This window comes from Pelophylax lessonae, assembly GCF_965119305.1.
Source record: "Pelophylax lessonae genome assembly, chromosome: 1".
NCBI lineage: Eukaryota > Metazoa > Chordata > Amphibia > Anura > Ranidae > Pelophylax > Pelophylax lessonae.
In genome coordinates, this window is record NC_138768.1 from 575,435,405 (window position 1) to 575,456,386 (window position 20,982).

Sequence of the window (20,982 nt, forward strand, 5' to 3'; positions counted from 1 at the left end):
CATATAATCTCTCAGACTGATGTGAATTGGATGTGGGTTTTTACCGCATCCAATTCGCATGACAGGAGAGTGACCGGATCTCAATGGAGCCGGTTTACAAACCTCCGGGGCGGCCATGATCCAAATTGCAGAAGGGTCCTGTGTGTCTTCTGGTCTGTTTCAGGTGCGAATTCAGCCAAAAATTTGGACTGGATTTGCACCTGAAACGGTGAACAGACACGCACCGGACCCCACGCTGTGAGCCACAGCCGCAGCTAGTAGGAACCCAGCCTCAAGCATCGATTACATGCGAGTGATCGTCCCTGGACTGTGTCCAGAACCAATCACACACATGGGATCACAGCGGTAGGGTAGGTAGGGGCTGCCTACTCACAGCTAATTGCAGGAACCCCCTCTGGGGTTCTGGCAGGTAATCGTGGACAGGGTGCATTTGCAATTGTGAATGCACCCTTATGAATTCCTACACAGAACATTTTCAATGCAAGCAAACCTAAAAATAACTAGACACAGTATTTCCCAAATAGATCTCTGCTCACCAAATAAAATGTTTTATAAAACATCGTGGCGATTCTGCCCGTGATCCCGAATCACAGGAAATCGGGGGACGCCCGCGAAATTCCCATCACTTCCAATGGCACCACAAACGTGACGCGATTTTGCCACGATTGTCGCCTGATCCTGCCAATGTCACCAACAGTTGGGCAATATCCTTGCCACCGGCATCAACAATGGGACACCATTCCTCCCACCCACACCAACGATGGGACACCATTCCTCCCACTGACACCAACGATGGGACACCATTCCTCCCACTGACACCAACGATGGGACACCATTCCTCCCACCGACACCAACGATGGGACACCATTCCTCCCACCAACACCAATGATAGGACACTATTCCTCCCACCGACACCAACGATAGGACACTATTCCTCCCACCGACAACAATGGTGGGACACTATTCCTCCCACCGACACCAACGAGAGGACACTATTCCTCCCACCGACACCAACGAGAGGACACTATTCCTCCCACCGACACCAACGAGAGGACATTATTCCTCCCACCAACAACAATGGTGGGACACTATTCCTCCCACCGACACCAACGAGAGGACACTATTCCTCCCACCGACACCAACGATAGGACACTATTCCTCCCACCGACACCAATGAGAGGACATTATTCCTCCCACCGACACCAACGAGAGGACACTATTCCTCCCACTGACTCTAACGATAGGACACTATTCCTCCCACCGACACCAACGAGAGGACACTATTCCTCCCACTGACTCTTACGATAGGACACTGTTCCTCCCACCGACACCAACGAGAGGACACTATTCCTCCCACTGACTCTAACGATAGGACACTATTCCTCCCACCGACACCAACGAGAGGACACTATTCCTCCCACCGACACCAACGAGAGGACACTATTCCTCCCACCGACACCGAGAGGACACTATTCCTCCCACTAACACCAACGATAGGACACTATTCCTCCCACCGACACCAACGAGAGGACACTATTCCTCCCACCGACACCGAGAGGACACTATTCCTCCCACTGACACCAACGATAGGACACTATTCCTCCCACCAACACCAATGATGAGACACTATTCCTCCTACTGACACCAATAATGGAGTATTATTATTTTCATAGACACCAATATAGAGGCAAGGTGATCGACGCCAGGACATTTTTCTACTCGCGCTGGCCACAGTCCGGCCCCTCTAAAGTGTGAAGGATAGTAAACTGGCCATTTGCTTAAAAAGTTTTGACACTCCTGATCATAGTTCGAATTGCTTTCATAAGTGACAGTAGATATGTCTTGCGTGTCATACTGCTCCTCCTCCCTGCATGTCATACTGCGCCTCCTCCCTGTTATACAACTGATATACACACACAGTACTAAGGTCACAAGTTGCCAAAGCAGATGACAGTGATAAGACACCTTTTACACAGTTCGCAATATTTGTTAACCTTTCACTCTGCATAGGTAAACAATGCATTTCTCATGGGACGCTCTATCAGTTAGTTACATGAATATGAGTTGGCTCCTAAAGGTTTGTTATGCATGAAGTTAATAGACAAATATTTGGAAGGCAGGCTCTGGGAGACAAACACAGCAGCTTAAAGGCCAAGTGCATCAGGTTATTACTTCCTAATTTTCATTCACCAAATTCTACTGAAAATCTGTGAAAATGCAACTATTAGGTAATATGCTGATTCAACAAACACACTTTAGCTGATGTGGCACTGGAAGTATAAATGTTTCAGTAAGACCTCAAAATTTTGCATGGTCATTCTACATACTAATATTACATGAGTAAGGGATTAGCACAATTAATGTTAAATGGGAAATGAAATAAGGCAAATGACAATGACTGTATTAAAATACTGCAACGCTCAGCATTAATGAACGTGTACCAAAAAAACAAAAAAAAAAAACAAAACACTATTTCCCCTTTCCAAATTCTGCAGATACCATCATAAACACCACATGACTTCTTCAGCTGAAAGCTTTGATGAAAGCACTGCAAAGTAAGGATTGACCAATATTGTTTTTTCAGGACCAATATTGATTTTCCAACCACCCTTCGGGCTGTTAACTGATATTAGGTGCCGATATTCAGCACATTTAAAGTTTTTATTTTTACACTGTCCTTTTAATTTTTTTTTTTTTTTTGATCACTTTTAATCGCTGTAAGAGCCGGTTCACATAGGGGCGACCCGACTTGCCGGGGCGACATGTGAAGTCGCTGTGCACAGCTCGCACCGCGACCTCGGAGCGACATGCACGGACTTCATATCATTGAAGTCAATGCAGGTCGCTCCGAGGTCGCCCCAAAGTAGTACAGGACCCTTTTTCTAAGTCGAAGCGACTTGTGTCGCTCCTATTAGAATGGGTCCTGTGCTAATCAATGGCAGGCGACCCACGGCGACTGTCAGGCGACCCAGTGTGAACGGGGTCTTACAAGAAATGTAAAAATCCCTTGTTACAGTAATAGGCAGTGACAGGTACTCTTTATGGAGGGATCTGGGGTCTGTAAGACACCAAACCCCTCCTCTGCACTTAAAAGCATTCAAAACGCCAAATTTGGCTGTTTTGAATACTGTAATTTTTTAAAAATCTGGCGCCTCTAAGGCTCCAGAAACCAGAAGTGGTGTCATGACATTGCTTTCGGGTTACTAAATTGCAGACCCGATCAAAGCCAATTCCGGCTTTGATTGGGTCTTCAGCCAGCCAGAGTACATGCTGGCTCTGGTGGCTCGGGCCTCCACATGGTACGGGAAATCCAGGCGGAGCGGCAGGAGGGGGGGGGGCTTGATGTCCCCTCCTGCTGCTTGTAATAACAGCCGAGTGGTTGCTTAGCCACATTGGTTGTTATTGCAAGAAAGCTGACCGTCGGCTCGAAAAAACGGAGCCAGATATTCACTTTTTTTGAAGTATCGGTATCGGCCACAAACTTATCAATATGGCCGATTATTGCTTCAAATGGTGGTACCGGAGTGATGCCTGCAGCTACAGAAATCGCTCGGGTACAACCATTTGAAGCAATAATCGGTCATATTGGCAAGTTTGTGGCCGATACAGATACTTAAAAAAAGTGAATATCGGCCTCCTATAAATCGCCCCACCGATAATTGGTCAATCCCTACTGCAAATCCAAATTCATTTGAAATTGATAAAAAAAAAAAAAAATTAAATAAAAAAAAAAAAAAAAAAACACACACACTCCCTGTTCATTATCCTAAATTGGCCACATGGAAGGTTCTAAAAATGTGGGTAGTCTTAAAGTGTTACTGAACCCACAACAGTAAAATTAGTCTGTAAATGTAGTAAAGCATGCTTGTTATGCTCACTGTGGAACCTAAGGGGTTAATCCTCTGCATTGTGTTAAAAGGCTGTTTGATTGTGTCTTCTCTGATCCTCCCCTTCTTGCATTGTCTCCAAAACATGTCTGGATAAGACAGAGTTACTGGAATCAGGCTGCACATGCTCAGTTTGGTGTGTATTGCTAGAGAGTTTTTTTCTTCTTGGGAGAGTGCTTGTGATCAGCACAGGGCCAATCAGCACTGTCCAGACAGAGGGTCAGGGGTCCTGCAGCCTCACAGGGCAGTCAGGGGAGAATGAAAACTCCTCCTACAAGCTTTAACCAGACACTGATAGAAGTCACAAGACTGTTCTAACTCCCCATGAGAAAAGATATTTATCAGTTTTTATTTACTAAAATGATTGCATTTCCATATTCGGTGTACCTGTGGGGGACCAGATATAGTGAATGCAAGGTCCTGGGTTTAGTAATACTTTACCTAAACGTATAGAGGAAGTCCCCAAGTTACAAACAAGATAGGTCCTGTAGCTTTGTTCTTAAGTTGAATTTGTGTGCGGAAGAGGGTCATTTTGTAAGTGTAGCTGCAGCCCAAAAAAATATTTGTACTTTTTTGGGATAGCATAGGGAAGGGTTAACACCCCTGTAACATTTGTTTGGCGGTCTGTACCCCTGTTCAGAAGATTTCACCTCACTTTCTGTCCCTATGACTATTGGATTTTGAAAATTTAGGGTTGTTGTAGAAACAAGGATTGGCGATAAATCTTCAGTAGAGACTCCTTTTTCCCATGAGAACTCTTCCAGGAGTGAATTTCCCTTCATAGGGGTGAATTTCCTCTCACTTCCTGTTGTCTCTCTCCGTTTGTAAGTAGGAGAGGTTTGCAAGTCGGATGTTTAACCCGGGGACCGCCTGTACAAAGCTGTATGAAAACCACTGGTGGATGTACCAACCAGCAGGCCATCTGAACATACTTTGTTCATAGGTTTCCCTATGTAATATTTATGGACCATTACATTCACTGAATCTATATTATGACAACTCCTATTTCCTAGAATGAATATATATATATATATATATATATATATATATATATATATATATATATATATATATACACACACACACACACACACACACACACACACATATACATGGTTCTTAAGTCAAAATGTTTTTTACCACAATGCATTCCCTTCATTAGGGTAAAAAAACACAGCACTGATTGCTCTAATCAACTGGCCCTCCAGTTGTTCAGGAACTACAATTCCCATCATGCCTAGTCATGCCTGTAAATGTCAGAGGTTTACAATGCCCCATGGGATTTGTAGTTCCGCAACAGCTGGAGGGCCGTAGTTTGAGGCTCCCTGCCCTAAACACTTACCTGACTCCTCTCACCGCTCCAGCGCTCTCCCGGTTGCAGCACCGCTCCTTTCACTTCCTGGTCTCAAAGGAGACACAGAGCAGCGGAAGCCATAGGCTCAGCTGCTGCCAGTCAAACTCCTGTAAGGAGGGAGCGAGGGCGTGGCATACTGGTGATTTGTATGTCAATGTATGCACACAGCCTGGCTTGAGAGCATGAACAAGTGCCACTTTAGCACCTGGCATGCTAAGGAGGAAGGAAAAGCAGCTAGCACTGGCGGGAGACCGCCAAGGATGAGGTAAGGGACCACTTTGTGCAATATCGTTGCACAGAGCAGGTAAGCATAACATCTTTTTTATTTTTAATTTTAAAAAATACATTTTTTTTGTATCATTTTAAGACGTCAATTCACTAAGCTTTACCCCATGTGATAAGGGGTCATATTACTTGTTTGCATAAATTATTGCATGAGGTAAATTAGGTCCAATTCACATAAAAAATAAAAAAGACGATTATGTGCCATTTACCGGACAAAAAAAGTGCTGGTAAATATTATATAAAAAGCTCCCAAGTCCAACTCCCAAAAAGGACCAGAGAGTAAAAAGGCATGCGATAATTACCACATGGATTTTGCTGGTGGTATCACATGCAGTATTCGTCAAAAAACAGCCGGGGTCAGTTATTTGACAAATAGCTAGTTGCTAAGCAGCGGGCCAGGAAGTCAACTGCCGCGTCCTTAACAACCGATGACTCATTAGCTGTCAGCAGGCTTCCCCACTAACAGCTGATTGTAAAAAAAAAAAAAAGCAGACAATTAAAAAAAGTATGAGAAAAATAAATCTATACCGGGCTCTTCAGACGCCGCCCCCCCTCCTGAACCATACCAGGCCACATGCCCTCAACATGGGGAGGTGGGTGCTTTGGAGCCTGCCCCCCCCCCCCACCCCAAAGCACCTTGTTACCATGTTGATGAGGACAAGGGCCTCATCCCCACAACTGTGGCCGGTGGTTATGGGGGTCTGCAGGCAGGGGGCTTATTGGAATGCGGTAGCTCCCTTAAACAAGAGGGCTCCCAGATCCCACCCCCATGTGAATGAGTTTGGGGTACATTGTACAAATCAAAAAAATACGGCATTCCGAATTTACAGTAAATTCTTTGTGAATTGAACTTTCCCAACTGATTTACCGTATGTGGTATTTTACCGCATTTTATTTGCCGTGAATCGGCCCCTAAATCTCTTGCAATCATCAGAAGTCTATAGACAACACGCATGTCACTTCACTGACATGAAATCTACAGCAGTACTTTAAGGAATATTCCTGTATTCTTGGAAAATTGGAACTATGTATATGGATTGTACAGATATAGTATACCTAAAAGGCAAAACTTTTTTTAGTTTTGGACAGAGAGGGATTAGAACACCTGTCAGTTTTTAGCGCTGTCTGCTCCCCTGTTAGGCTACGTTCACATATAGGCGTTTCGGAACGCGGGCAGAATTGCCGCGATTCTGCCCCACGATTCCGAACCATTTCAAGTCGTGGGATGCCCGAGTGATTGCCGTGACTTGCAATGGCATACCCAAACGCAGCGTGATTTTGCCACGATTGTCGCCCGACGAGTCATGGGAAATTTGTGCAAACAGAATCGCGGGGCATCTGACGCCCAAAAGAAGAAATTCTTTTGGGCATCAGGCATCCAGCAATTCGGTTTGAGCAAATCCCGCCGCATTTGGGGTCCCATTGCAAGTCACGGGAATCGCTCAGGCGTCCCGCGACTTGCAATGGTTCGAAATTGCGGACAGAATCGCGGCAATTCTGCCCGCGATCCAAAATGCCTACATGTGAACGGAGCCTTAGGGAGATTCGCCCTCTATATTTGTCCTGTTTACCATTACAATTGAAAGCTAAAGTAAAATAAATTACCCAAATTTTCAAATGGGTGCACTAGTTCTGGTGAGCTGGGGGTCCCCAACGAATTCCCTTCATTTACAGAGATTTCCTGTCAATTCCTTTTGGCTATGGGACAGGAAGTGAAGGGAAATCTCTGCAATGGGACACAGAAAAAAAAAAAACTGATCAGAGTTATAACCCTCCCTTGTTCTATCCAAAATAAAAAAAAAAGGTTTTGCCTATAGTTCTACTTTAAGACAAATAAATGAAATTCAGCCTGTTACAAAACAAGTGAGAAATGATTCAGAAGAAGATAGCCCCCTGCACACAGACATTAAAATTGGCCTAACTTACATAAGCTTTCCACAGTGTGGCTTCATGTGTTACCAAGCACCAAAGACAACTTGGCCTGTTCTATAAGGCTCGGTTCACATTTATGCGATGCGGGAAGGCTGCGAATTCGCAGCCTGTTCCCGCATAGCACACGCACCCCCGGCAGTTCACACTGCCATATGCGATACGCTGGGGGTGTCAATGTAATCTTAACGACACCCCCAGTTTGATCGCATATCGCAGTGCGATCGTGCAGTTCGCACAGGAGCGGATCGCACAAGTGTGAACCGCTGTGCGATCCGATCCTGATGCGGCTGCAAAAATGCCTCCTGTGTGTGTTTGCTCCGGGTGCGATGCGAATTTAGCCATACAAACTGTATGGCTAAACTCGCACCGCACAGCTGATCGCATGTAATGTCGGAGCAGTGCGCTCCGATATTACATGCGAACCCGGCACTCGCACAAATGTGAACCGGGGCTTAATGGATCAGTGACATATCCGCCCACTAATAGCCAGCAATAAAAAAATTAATACAAAAATGAAAAACAAAAAAACACAAAAAAATAAATAAAAATAAAAGTTTGTTGCCTGGTAACTCAATTTCCAGGAATCTTTTAAGAGTAATCCTATGCTGTCCTAGCAAATGACTTGGGAAATATCTTCTTTTACAGAACACCATGACATTTTTGTACAGTTTCAAAAATCCATCCATTATAACAGGGGTGGGGAACCTATGTCCCGGGGGCCGTATGCGGCCCTCTAAGTCATTTAGTCAGGCCCCCCGTGCAGCTGAGTCTGTCTCTCAGCTGATCTGTCAGAATGGAGCCAATGCTTTCTGTATAGTTCCGGCTCCATTGTGACAGTGAGTGAGTCACAGGCGGAGTGTTATCAAATGCACTCCGCCTGTGACCAATACAGGAAACATCGCCTCTTCCTCCAGCACGGCACCGCTGCTAGCCAGCATTTCCCGCCTGCAGCACACACAGCAGTACCAGCCAGAGCCAGCAGTACCAGCCAGAGCCAGCAGTACTCACAGCAGTACCAGCCAGAGCCAGCAGTACCAGCCAGAACCAGCAGTACTCACAGCAGTACCAGGCAGAGCCAGCAGTACCAGCCAGAGCCAGCAGTAACAACCAGAGCCAGCAGTACTCACAGCAGTATAAGCCAGAGCCAGCAGTACCCACAGCAGTACCAGCCAGAGTCAGCAGTACCCACAGCAGAACCAGCAGTACCCAAAGCAGTAACAGCCAGAGTCAGCAGTACCCACAACAGTACCAGCCAGCAGTACCTACAGCACAGTACCAGCCAGCAGTACCCACAGCAACACGAGCCAGCAGTACCAGCCATTAGTACCAGCCTGAGCCAGCAGTACCACCCAGCAATACCCACAGCACAGTACCAGCCAGCAGTACCAGCCTGAGCCAGCAGTACCCAAGGCAGTACCAGCCAGCAGTACCTACAGCACAGTACCAGCCTGAATCAGCAATACCCACAGCAGGACCAGCCTGAGCCAGCAGTACCCACAGCAGTACCAGCCAGCAGTATCCACAGCACAGTACAAGCCAGCAGTACCAGCCTGAGCCAGCAGTACCAGCCAGCTATGCCCACCAGCATTACCTGCCAGCAGTTCTTTTCAAAAGTTACCACCACAAAGTCGACTGCGCTCCAGACTGACCGACGCAAACCTGGAAAACCAAGTGCGAGTAGCAACATCATCAATACCAGCTAACATCACACACCTCACCAAAGAGAAGCAGTCGCAGCCATCACATTAGAAGTGAGTTAATTAAATGTTTGACCAAATATAACAGGCACATTTTTAAGTTGATAATTTTGCACGGCCCCCGAATAATTTTATAAATACCCAAATGGCCCTTGGCAGAAAAAAGGTTCCCCGCCCCTGCATTATAAGGTTGCCAGCTTTGATCTCGAAACTTTTAAAACTGGCCCCCAGGAACTTTTTGTTAATAGTGTGGTTTAACTATAGGTTTAACTGCCATCTGTTTCCCTGCTGCAAGTCACAACAGGAAGTGGGGGTAATACACCCCAATGTAGAAAGACAGCAGAGGCACACTAAAGAGGTTTTTGGTTGTAAACCCTTACTCAGACTGTCTGAGCGGTCAGAAAAAAAAAGGGGGCAGGAGCTAAAATTACATAATGCAAAGCTCAGTAAGGAGAGCTCTGACAACTGAATGGAGGGGAGGGACACACCCTTTTTCACATAGCACACCGAAACAGAGTTTAGGCTGTTAAGCAGCTGGAGTTCCCTCCGCTGTCACCTTTTTCTCTTGGTGTCAGGAAAACTTGTCAGAAGTGATTCATGCTGATAGCAGAGGAACAAAGCAGCTGACAGAAATGACACTTAGTGCTCTAGATTGAGACAAGTGCACACTATAGAGCAGCGATCTCCAAACTACGGCCCTCCAGCTGTTGTGGAACTACAAGCCCCATGAGGCATTGTAAAACTCTGATATTCACAGACATGACTAGGCATAATGGGAATTGCAGTTCCTGAACAGCTGGAGGGCCATAGTTTGGAAACCCCTGCTATAAAGGGATATGTTGTGTTCATATTTCATGTCCCGGTTCACATCAGTGCGATCACAGACATTGCATGTGATTCGGTGCGCACTGCTCTGAAAATCACATGCGTTGTCAGTGTGATGCAAATTCAGTCATACAGATTGTATGGCTGAGTTTGCATCAGATTCAGACTCAACTCGCACAGGACCCTTTTTTGCGTCCACAGCAGAATCGGATCGCATGGTGGTGGTTCCCATCTATGCGATCCGATTCATGTCCGAACTGACAGTTCACACTGAGATATGCAAAATGATCTTGGGGGTGTCGTTAACTTTGTATTGACACCCCCAGCGATTTGCATATGACCTGCGATTTGAATGCAATGCGGGAACCCGCAGTGGATTTGCAGGGTTCCCGCATCGTATATATGTGAACCGACACGTGAACAACCAATTTTTGTCTCGAATTGTACAAGATAAAAAAAAAAAAATACTGAAAATTTTCATTCTTGTTGCAAACAGGTAAAAGCTTTGAGCAGAAGTAAAGAAACCTCCCCCCAAAAAATGAACAGGGAAAGTAATAAAAACCATCATGTCCAAGAAAAATAATGTCTCCAGTTCAATGTTATTAGCACAAAGGTGTACTAAGGACATCCATCTACCACTACAATATGCTTGTGTAATCTGGACCATGCAAGTTATACAACCTGAACTGTTTGTGATCTGTAAATCATCGGACAGAGGTCACCACACCTCAGTTTCTAATGAGTAGTCAGACATTTTCCCTGTAAAGTCTGCCAACTTATAATACAGAAAACAGAGAATATTATAGGTCTAAGATCACCTTTACATTTTAGAATCACCAAGACATAACTCAGGGCAGCACACACAGCATGAAAAAAATAGAATAAAAGTATACCCTTTTATTATTTTATTCAGGATAAAAATCCTTAAATCACTTTGAGTTTGTTGTAGACATGGTAAGGAAGCTGCTAGATTTTCCGGTTAAAGGACACTCATTGAATCAGCAGGATGCAAGACACTCCTCCCTTCCATACATTCCCTATAGAACTTTGTTAAAGAAAACAAGGTCTTCAAAAGATTTGTCTCAAAACAATGTGACAGGCAAATTACAAAGTTCGTCTTTTTTGCATGTCATCATGCTGTAAGGGTGGGACTAGAAGTCACCTTTAAACCACACCATTGTATTATAACAATTTGCAGGTTAAAAGACATTGTCACAGCAAGGAACATATTGTGAAGAAGAATGATAAAGGACTTTTTATTCAACCTCCCTGGCGGTCTGATTATGTCAGTATTTTGAATGTCAAAGCTATATATTGTTTTCCATTGAAATCTGTCGTTTTATATTGTAGGCCTGTAATTCTTAGACATGAAACAGTAAAAAAGTGAATAAAAATGATTAATAAATGAATAAATCAATTAATAAAATTAATTATTAACCACTTTAAGACCGGAAGGATTTGCCCCCTTAATGACCAGGCCATATTTTGCAATTCGGCACTGTGTTACTTTAACGGACAATTGCGCGGTCATGCGACGCTGTACCCAAATAAAATTGATGTCCTTTTTTTCCCACAAATAGAGCTTTCTTTTGATGGTATTTGATCACCTGTGTGATTTTTATTTTTTGCGCTATAAAAAAAAAATTTTTGAAAAAAAAAAAAAAAATATTTTTCACATTCTGCTATATGACATTCTCCCCCAAAAAAAATGTAAAAAATTTTGATTAACATTTTAGGCCAATTTGTTTTCTGCTACATATTTTTGGTAAAAAAAAAAAAATCACAATAAGCGTATTTTGATTGGTTTGCGCAAAAGTTATCGCGTCTACTAACTAAGGGAAAGATTTATGTAATTTTTATTGTTTTTTTTTTACTAGTAATGGTGGCAACCTGCGATTTTTTGCGGGACTGCGACATTGCGGCGGACAGATCGGACCCCTAACTGATATTTTTGACACTTTTGGGGGGACCAGTGACATAACTACAGTAATCAGTGCTACAAATATGCACTGTTACTGTAATAATGACACTGGCAGGGAAGGGGTTAACATTATGGGTGATCAAGGGGTTAAATGTGAGCCTAGGGGAGTGATTCTAACTGTGGGGGGCAGGGCTTCTGAAATGACCATAGAGACATGTGATCCTATATAGAAGGATCACATGGGCTCTATGATCATTGCAGGGAGAAGAACGGTCAGCTGTGTTTACAACAGCTGACCGTTCTCTCTCAGCGGGGACGATCGTGGGTGCCAGGCGGCAATCGGAAGCCACTTGCCCCATGCATCGGCTTCCCCCGCTGACGAGCGGGGACGGGAGCGTGCCGCTGGCGGCGCCCACTCGCCCCCTAGCCTCCTGAGAGCGAGTGACTATGTCACTTTGCCCAGGAGCGGCTGCCTGCCCCAGTATATCTGCGGTGGGCGGTCGTAAAGTGGTTAATAAAAATAAAAGGAATAAAACAGTAAAAGTGCAGGCAGGGCACTGGACAAAGCACTAGGGACAAAACGGAGGTGAAATGGTTTGATACAGTAATGTAATCCCAACAGATTACAATGTATCATGTCATGTTTTGTGTACTTCATTTTTTAATTTTCCGCTCGGTTCCACCCCCCCCCCCCTGTGTTGCGGCGCTGGCAGGGAAGGGAACCCGGGAGACGGATGCTGCCGTTATATCAGAATACCGCTAACTATCAGATTCTGCAACCGGAAGTGACGCTCGGAAAGAAAAAGTTACTGCGCATGCGTTCCAACATGGCGGCTATGCGTTCCAAAAGCTTTCCTACTGTGACAGAAAACAAAGCAGCTGCGGACATCTTCTTACACCCAAGCAAGTCTTGAATTTTAGATTTATTTTACCAGTAAACTGACCCTATAGACTGAATAACAGTATTACATTTCTATTATTATTGTAATATAGTAAATATAGTGAGAAACCTGCAGGTAGAAGGTGGCGACGTCCATCTTGGTACACCCCGCACTGTTCAGGGACAAACTGATTATATAGTGAAATAGACTATTTCACTCGGCCGCAGTGAAATACTCTATTTCAGTATAAAAGGTGAGTTTACTGCTAAAATAAGTCTGAAATTCAAGAGTTGCTTGGTTGTAAGAACACATCTGCTGCTTCGTGTTCTGTCTCATTAGGAAAGCTATTGGAATGCATAGTGCCCATGTTGGAACACATGGTGCACGCGCAGTAAGTTTTCTCATCCGTCACTTCCGGTTGCAGAACCGGATAGAACCCTGGCATCGGTCGGAGGACATCGGGGGATTGTAGGGATGGGGTCAATTTCACTACAAGGTAACCCAGAGTGTGGCTCGGGGGTTACAGCTTTTGGTACTGAAAAATAACCCCGAGTCACACTCGGGATTACCGCTGGGGAGGTTAATCCCAAAGCCTAGTACACACGGGCCACATGTCAGGCGGCATCGGTCGGTTCAATAGAAACTATCCAACATTGAGCCCACGTATAGTGCAGTTGTTCCGACAGAAGCCGGTGGGAAGGGCCATGACTGTAAAAGGTTGAGAGCACTGACGAGAGTGTTATGGTGGGGGGGGGATTTGTCTGTCAGAACACAATAGCTCAGCAGGGGAGATCGCTGTACTAATGTCAGATGGTTAGTACAGTGGCTCCTCTTGAGCTGTCAGTTTTTTTTTTTCCTTGGCCATAGATAGTATGGATCTCAGCCACTTCAGTAGCAGCCAGCTGAGATTTAAGCCATGTATGGGCAGGCTGAATGTACCCAAGTTGAGCGATTAACTTGGGTACAACCAGCCTGTCAGATTTTACCTCCGATTATTGCTAGTGGCTGTTATAGCTGCTAGCAATGATCACGGTGTTCTCCCGTCGGGAGCACACAATGGCTCGGCGGAAGGGATTCCCCATCCAACACTAACTGCAAGCCATTGTTGCAGGAAAGAAAAGTCCCTCTGTCTATGGCCAGCCTTACACTTATACTTGCCCATTTTGCCAAGCACAAACATCTCAATAGAAATTGTCCTACAGCCAAAGCTTTGTAAGGTCCAAGGCAGGTGAGTCTGCAGGTCTTCCTAACAACTAATTAACAATTAGTCCTAAAATCATTTGATTGGTTACTACACTTCAGGGTCTTTACACAACTTTACTGAGAAAAATCCTTAGCACTAAAAAATTAAAAAAGGGGGGGGGGGATTTGATGGATGGAATATTGTCTGCAGTCAGTTTAACCACTTGATATAGACTAGGCCTATTGCTGACATTTGTTGCTTACAAGTTAAAATCAGTATTTTTTGCTAGAAAGTTACTTAGAAAAAAATTGTGGTCGATGAAATATTTTATGTCAAACTGTAGTTATGCAGCAGTCTTTCAAACACATTTTTTTGGAAAAAATATACTTCAACAAATAAAAAAAAAACAAAAAAAAAAACAGTAAAGTTAGCCCAATTTTTTGTATAATGTGAAAGATGATGTTAGGCTGAGTAAATAGATGCCCAACTTCCTAACATGTCATACTTTAAAATTGCGCACACCCGTGGAATGGCGATAAAAAACTACGGTACTTAAAAATCTCTATAGGCAACGTTTTAAAAAATGTTAACAGTTAGCTATTTAGAGTTACAAAGGAGGTCTTGCACTAAAATGTTTGCTCTCACTCTAATGATCTCGTCGATACCTCACATGTGCGGGTTAAACACATTTACATTTTATATTCATTTGCTTTGGCAGAGGGATGGGGCACTGACCCAAAAGTTCTGACCTTTTTTATTGCCGCCACAAGGAATGAAAACCTCCCTTGTGACAGTAATAGGCAGCGACAGGTACTCTTTATGTAGGAAACTGGGACCCCCACACCCCCCCCTCCTTCCCCACACTTGAAAGTATTCAAGACGCCAAGATCAGCGTTTTTGAATATTTTGGATTTTATTACAACTGGTGCGGTTGGCTGCCGTGTGAAAAGGAGAAAAGGAAGTGACGTTGTGGCATCGCTTCTGGGTTACTACACCGAAGAGACTCGATGATAGCCAATTCCGACTTGGTTCGGACATGGCTGGAGGTTTAGGTCTCCCAGGGGGAGGCGGGAGACCCGGGGCAGAGCGGCAGGAGGGGGTGGATGTCCCCTCCTGCTGCTTGTAATAATGCTTTGCCGCATCAGTTGTTATTACAGGAAAGCCTACTGTCCAGTAATTTGTCCTTTAAGCCACCTGCTTGAGTACAGTTTTTGAAGATATAGTAAAAACCGTAAAAACAATATATAATAATTATTTGTATATTACTTACTTAATTACTTAATACGTAATTAACCATTTGCCACCCAGGTCAATTCTGACACTTCTTTCCTACATGTAAAATCATAATTTTTTTGATGGAAAATTACTCAGAACCCCCAAACATTATATATAGTTTTTTGGCAGACACCCTAGGGCAGTGATGGCGAACCTTGACACCCCAGATGTTTTGGAACTACATTTCCCATGATGCTCATGAACTCTGCAATCTAGTTGAGCATCATGTGAAATGTAGTTCCAAAACATCTGGGGTGTCAAGGTTCGCCATCACTGCCCTAGGGAAAAGAATGGTGGTCCTGGCAACTTTTTGTCACAAGGTATCTGACCAGAAATTTTTTAAACACGTTTTTTTTGGGAAAAAAACTGTTTCATGACTAAAAAACACTAAAAAGGTAGCCTGTTTTTTTAGTATAATGTGAAAGATGAGGTTACGCCGAGTAAATAGATACCTAACGCTTTAAAATTGTGCACACTTGTGGAATGGCTCCAAACTTCGGTACTTAAAAATCTCCATAGGCGACGCTTTAACATTTTTTACAGGTTACATGTTTACATTTATAGAGGACGTCGATTGGAAGATCAACTTCTGGGCGACCATCCTGCCCACATGCGCTTTGAAATTTGTCCGGTCCCTACTGAACCGGCTGAACTTCGTTCCATGTATGGCCCGCTTTTCCAAAGCCTTTCCAAAATTAAATTGTACTTTTGGGTATGCAAGTGTGCCAAGACAAATATACGTAAACTGAAAACAAGGCCGAACCTTGCAGTCTAAAGCCAGGCATAGACTGATTGAAATTCCTGCTGAACCGGACAGATTTTGCTCCATTTATGGAGCACATTGGTTGTACTGAAGTTGATCCATCGATCGTCTTCAGCCTGTCCTTTTTTTTCTTGCCCGCGGCTATAGCCGCCAGCAGTGGTCTTTGAATTCTGCCAGTGGAGAAGGCTCCCTGCCAGCAGAACACAATAGAGCTGTGGGAGGAATTACCCCATCAACACTGACTGGGTAGGTGAGGGAATCAAGCAATTTTCTTTCTTTCAACCTGGGGTTTGAGAATGATTGCTTCCTGACTTGTGGGAGAATGACAAACGTACTGAAATCAGACTCAGCCAGGCATCAAGCCTTTTCAGGAGGACTGCAATGCTAGCCCCTATACTTCTCCCACTTTAAGTAAACCTACTACTCTGCCCTGCACAGACAAGATGCAGGTTCACTTCAAGAAATAAGTTGAGCGTGTGAGACAAATGTTAAAGATGAGAGAACAAAACAGAAGTAATAATTTATAAGTTGACGTGCACTGTGCATTCTAGTGAGACATGTCATCCTAGGTCTATACGCCAAGAACTGCCCAAGCTCATCTATTTTTTATTTTTATTTTCAACTGTTTATGAACCAGTACAGTTAACGTTTGCAAAGAAAAACACACGCAAACCATTTGCCTACAGACACACTGGGAAACATGCATCAACTTTGTCTATCAACAGGCAATGCTAAACAGAAGCATGAGACAGAGACAGGTTAAGGTGGATGTCCAGCTGAGATTCTCTTCTTTTCTGGCAGTGCTCTGTCCCACGTCACCATGTTTTAATGTGATGTCATAGTGAGGCTGACAGCTGTCCCAGATCCAGTCGGCACGCCTCCCGATGACACGCTGCTAGGCCCTCCCCTTCTCCTTTACTGAATGAAAGGCCTCCTGGGAGGAGGAGGCAAAGGGGGGACAGTGCACATCATTGGCCTAGGCGGGTGCTGTGTATATGGGGGAGCATGGCCAGACAATTTCTGGTGTAGAGGACCAGAGGGGGGGGGGGGGGGGTGGAGAGGAAGGATTATTGTTTTGAGGGTGAAGATCTGCTTTAAAGATATCTGCCTTGATTTAGAAATTCCTTCCTTAGCCGTTTTAACCACTTCAGCGCCAGGCCTTTTCTGGCACTTTTTGTTCACAAGTAAAAATTATATAGATCAATTTTTTTTGCTAGAAAATTACTTAGAACCCCCAAACATTATATAAATATAATTTTTAGCAGAGATCCTAGAGAATTAATTTGGGATCGTTGCAGTTTTTTCTGTCACATGGTATGTGCGTAGCGGCAATTGTTTTGCAAAAAAATACACTTTAATAAATTTAAATGCAAAAAAAAACTGCAATATATCATCATTTTTTTGGTAAACTATAAAAGATGATGTTACGCCGAGCACATAGATACCTAATAGGTCATGCTTTAAAATCGCCTGCAATAGTGGAATGGCGACAAACTACGATATTAAAGTGGTATTCCGCGGCCCCCCCTCCAAAAATTCAAAGTCAGCAGCTACACATACTGTAGCTGCTGACTTTTAATATTAGGACACTTACCTGTCCTGGAGTCCAGCGATGTCGGCACCATGGATGCTGCCACCGCCATTGCCGGTAAGGGAACCCAGCAGTGTTTTCGCGGCCGGGTCCCTACTGCGAATGCCCGAAGCGCACTGCGCTCTCTTACTAGTCTAGAAGCAGAGGGAGGAGAAGGTAGAAGGCCAAACTTCTTACATACCTCACCACGGCGAGGTACGACAGAAGTGGGGACAGGGTGCCTGTCAAAAAAAAGGTACTCTTCCCCCCCCCCCCCCCCAGAAGGTGGCAAATGTGGTAACGGAGGGGGGGGGGGACAGATAAGCGGAAGTTCCACTTTTGAGAGAAACTCCGCTTTAAGAATCTCCATATGCAACGCTTTAAAATTGTTTACATGTTACCTGTTTAGTTACAGAGGAGGTCTAGTGCTGGAATTATTGCTCTCGCTCTAACATTCACATGTGTGGTGCAAACACCACTTACATAATGCAAGCACAACTTATGCATGCGTTCGCTTCTGCACCCATGCAAAAAAAGAGGGATGGGGGCGCTTACATTTTTTTTTTTTATTGCTTTTATTCCTATTACAAGGAATGTAAACATCTCTTGTAATATAAAATAAGAGATTAAAGGTCCTCTCTATGGAGAGATCTGGGGTCTATAAGACCCCAAATCTCTCTTCTATCTTTGAAAGCTATCTTGTTGATCTTTTGCTTAAAGAAAAAAAAAAAAACGTTTTCTTCTGCCCTAGACTGGAAGGGACGTCATGACGCCTCTCCGGTCCTCTTAGATCACAGAGGTGATCAGAGATGATCTGGTCTCTGTTGACATCTGTGACCAGCTGTGTGAACCGTTGGATCATTTCCCAGGCTCAACGGTAAGATGACGGGGGTGGGCGAATGACCCCTTCTGCTGCTTCTAAAAACCAATCCACTTGGATCGCTTACATGCTAAAGAGAATCGCCGGTTGAAAAAATAAATCAATAAAAAATACCAGGGTAATGGCTAATAGCTTCAGCCATAACCTCGGTAAACCACTTGCAAGCTGCAACATATATATATATACACTACATATTGTGGTCGACAAGTGGGTAACATTGTAACAGAATGAAACCTTCCCTTGAAAGCTACTAAAGTATAAATGTTTTTTATCTTGATGCATTCTCTGCATTAGGAAACAAATTCCCCACTAGCTAACCCCCTACCCTTTGTCCCTAAACACTTACCTGGCTCTACTTTTCCAGTACCACTCCTCTATCTTCCTAGTCTCAAAGGTGGCACTGAAGACAATGGAGCCATGGATTCCTGAAGGGAAAAGGGAGCAGTGGCATGGTTTACAGGCACTCTGTGTATTTATGGACATACACAACTTCGTTTGGGACCCAACAGGGGCACACATGCACGAAAGTCTGCTCAGCACCCGGCTTGCTACAGGTGGAGCTGAGAGTGCCAGCAGAGGTGTAAAGTGCTCTGTGCAATACTGCTGCACAGAGCAGGCAAGTACAACATATTTTTTAATTAAAAAACAAAACAAAATGAGCTTTTAGCATTACTTTAACTAAGATAAACGCTTAAAGTGTAAACAAGAATAAGAACTGCACGGCTTTAGCTTATATACAAACAGACATTTTGATGTGAATGCTACAAGGGAATATAGATCAGTTTTTTCATTAAGCAGACTGTTTGCTTTATGAAAAACTGACCTTACTCAATAAAAGGTAAACAAGCAATAACCAACAGCTGCCACACACAATTCATCATTCAGTGAACCAATTTCAATAAACTCAGATCTTATTGGCTGCTAGGCCTGCAATGTACACATTATCTTTGATTTGTTATTTCAATGTGAAGAAAGTGGGCAAATACAATCAATTAGAATCCGTCCCTCCGCACATAGTCACTTACTTGACATCGGTTAGGATCTGTCTCTCTGTAACTTTTCGGCAACAAAGTAAGCCAGTCTTCACATTCACTCTATAGTTAATATTGTGGAAAGTTAGTGTAGCTCCTTGTAGTTTTCTTTTTTTATTATCAGAGTCCTGAATACCATTTATCACTGGTTCTATCATCTGCACAACGGTCGTAGACTTCTTCTCTGCCATGGTGATGGGACCACCTTCCTGTAAAGATACAAGAACACCGTGCGTGCACATTTATTTCCAGACTGCCAGGTAGTATATGACATATTTTATGAGTAAACCAAACATCTATATATTCAGCTTCTGTATGGATGAATACTAGTGGGCAGAATCAACAATATTCCCCAGTTGGTTCCACTGCCAGCCAAATTCCCAGCTATGTCCCCAGTCATTACTCCTCCTACTGTAACATAAATAAGAAATACATGAAAAAAACCCTACTGAGAAAATATGCAAGCTTCCATTGCTAGCCTCTCCTGAAAATGCTAGCTGCCTGGCTATCGTGCATAGATATCTGATACCTTTATCATTTTCCAAAACAATTAAGTAGACTAGGAGTTCCAACTTTCCTCTAAAAATTCAAATCTGTTTTTTCTATGCCCGTGGGTGAAGCTAGACACGCATGGATCGAAATTCAGCCACAAACCTAATTTCCATCCATGCATGGCTGTTCCTGTTTAAGTGAAGTCAATTTATCGATCGACTTCTCATGAACCAGTTTGTTGGTAAATGTTCACTGGATCAGCACATGTAGTCAATTTGCTGCAGTACTGATCAGTGTATTCTGACAGCAGGGCAGTCCCTGCTGTCAGAATATGACACAGTGGGGAGGATTCCTGCATCCACGTTGAAAGCCTGGATAAGGAATAAGAACAGTTTTTTTCTTTTTCAGCCAACTGGCAGAAGGATCCAGCATAGATCCAAGTATTTTGCATCAAGCCTAAATGCAGTGTCAGGGAATCGGAATCTCAGAATGACAGAAGATGTAATGCCTGAAAACATAAAATGGTTCTGTCACACCCCCAAACGATGTTCTCTAGAAAAAAAGTGAAATCACCCTTCAGAATATTTCTGCTGATAATTTAGGTAACATAACATATAGGTAAAGTAGGTAACTCAGTACTGTCTAACATGTGTGGCTATTAGGCCTAGTATACACTTGTGGTGGGTGGGGTGGTATTAACAGGCGACTGAGATACGATGTACCACCCTCCAAAGCTGCAAAGGCAGTCGTACAGGGATATACACATGCCATCGTGGTGACATTGTTTTGCAAAAGCAGAAGTACAGGGATATACTGTAAAAATGATCCCACATTGTGTTTAGCCCACCAAACGCAACCTTTCAATTCAATGGTGCCGGGCCACAAATTCCTTAAAACAGTGTGCAAAGTACTCAGTTGCCGCGTGGTGGTGCAGCTCTTTAGGGGTTAAAACAGGAGGTGAGGAGGCAAGAAGCCTATCAAATGCAATCTAAGACCCCTTTCACAC

At 43.9% G+C, this 20,982-nt stretch overlaps 1 protein-coding gene across 1 annotated transcript in view; it reads right to left on the minus strand.

The window, feature by feature from the left end:
- The window catches only part of ABCG2 (ATP binding cassette subfamily G member 2 (JR blood group)), a gene marked incomplete at its 5' end in the record, with an annotated part of 62,350 nt that extends 42,675 nt beyond the window's left edge, over positions 1–19,675 (minus strand). The window contains one exon of the mRNA XM_082272093.1: positions 19,479–19,675. Within this exon, the coding sequence (XP_082128219.1) occupies positions 19,479–19,675 (197 nt within the window). The remainder of the gene's footprint in view (positions 1–19,478) is intronic.
- Positions 19,676–20,982: the final 1,307 nt, after the last annotated feature.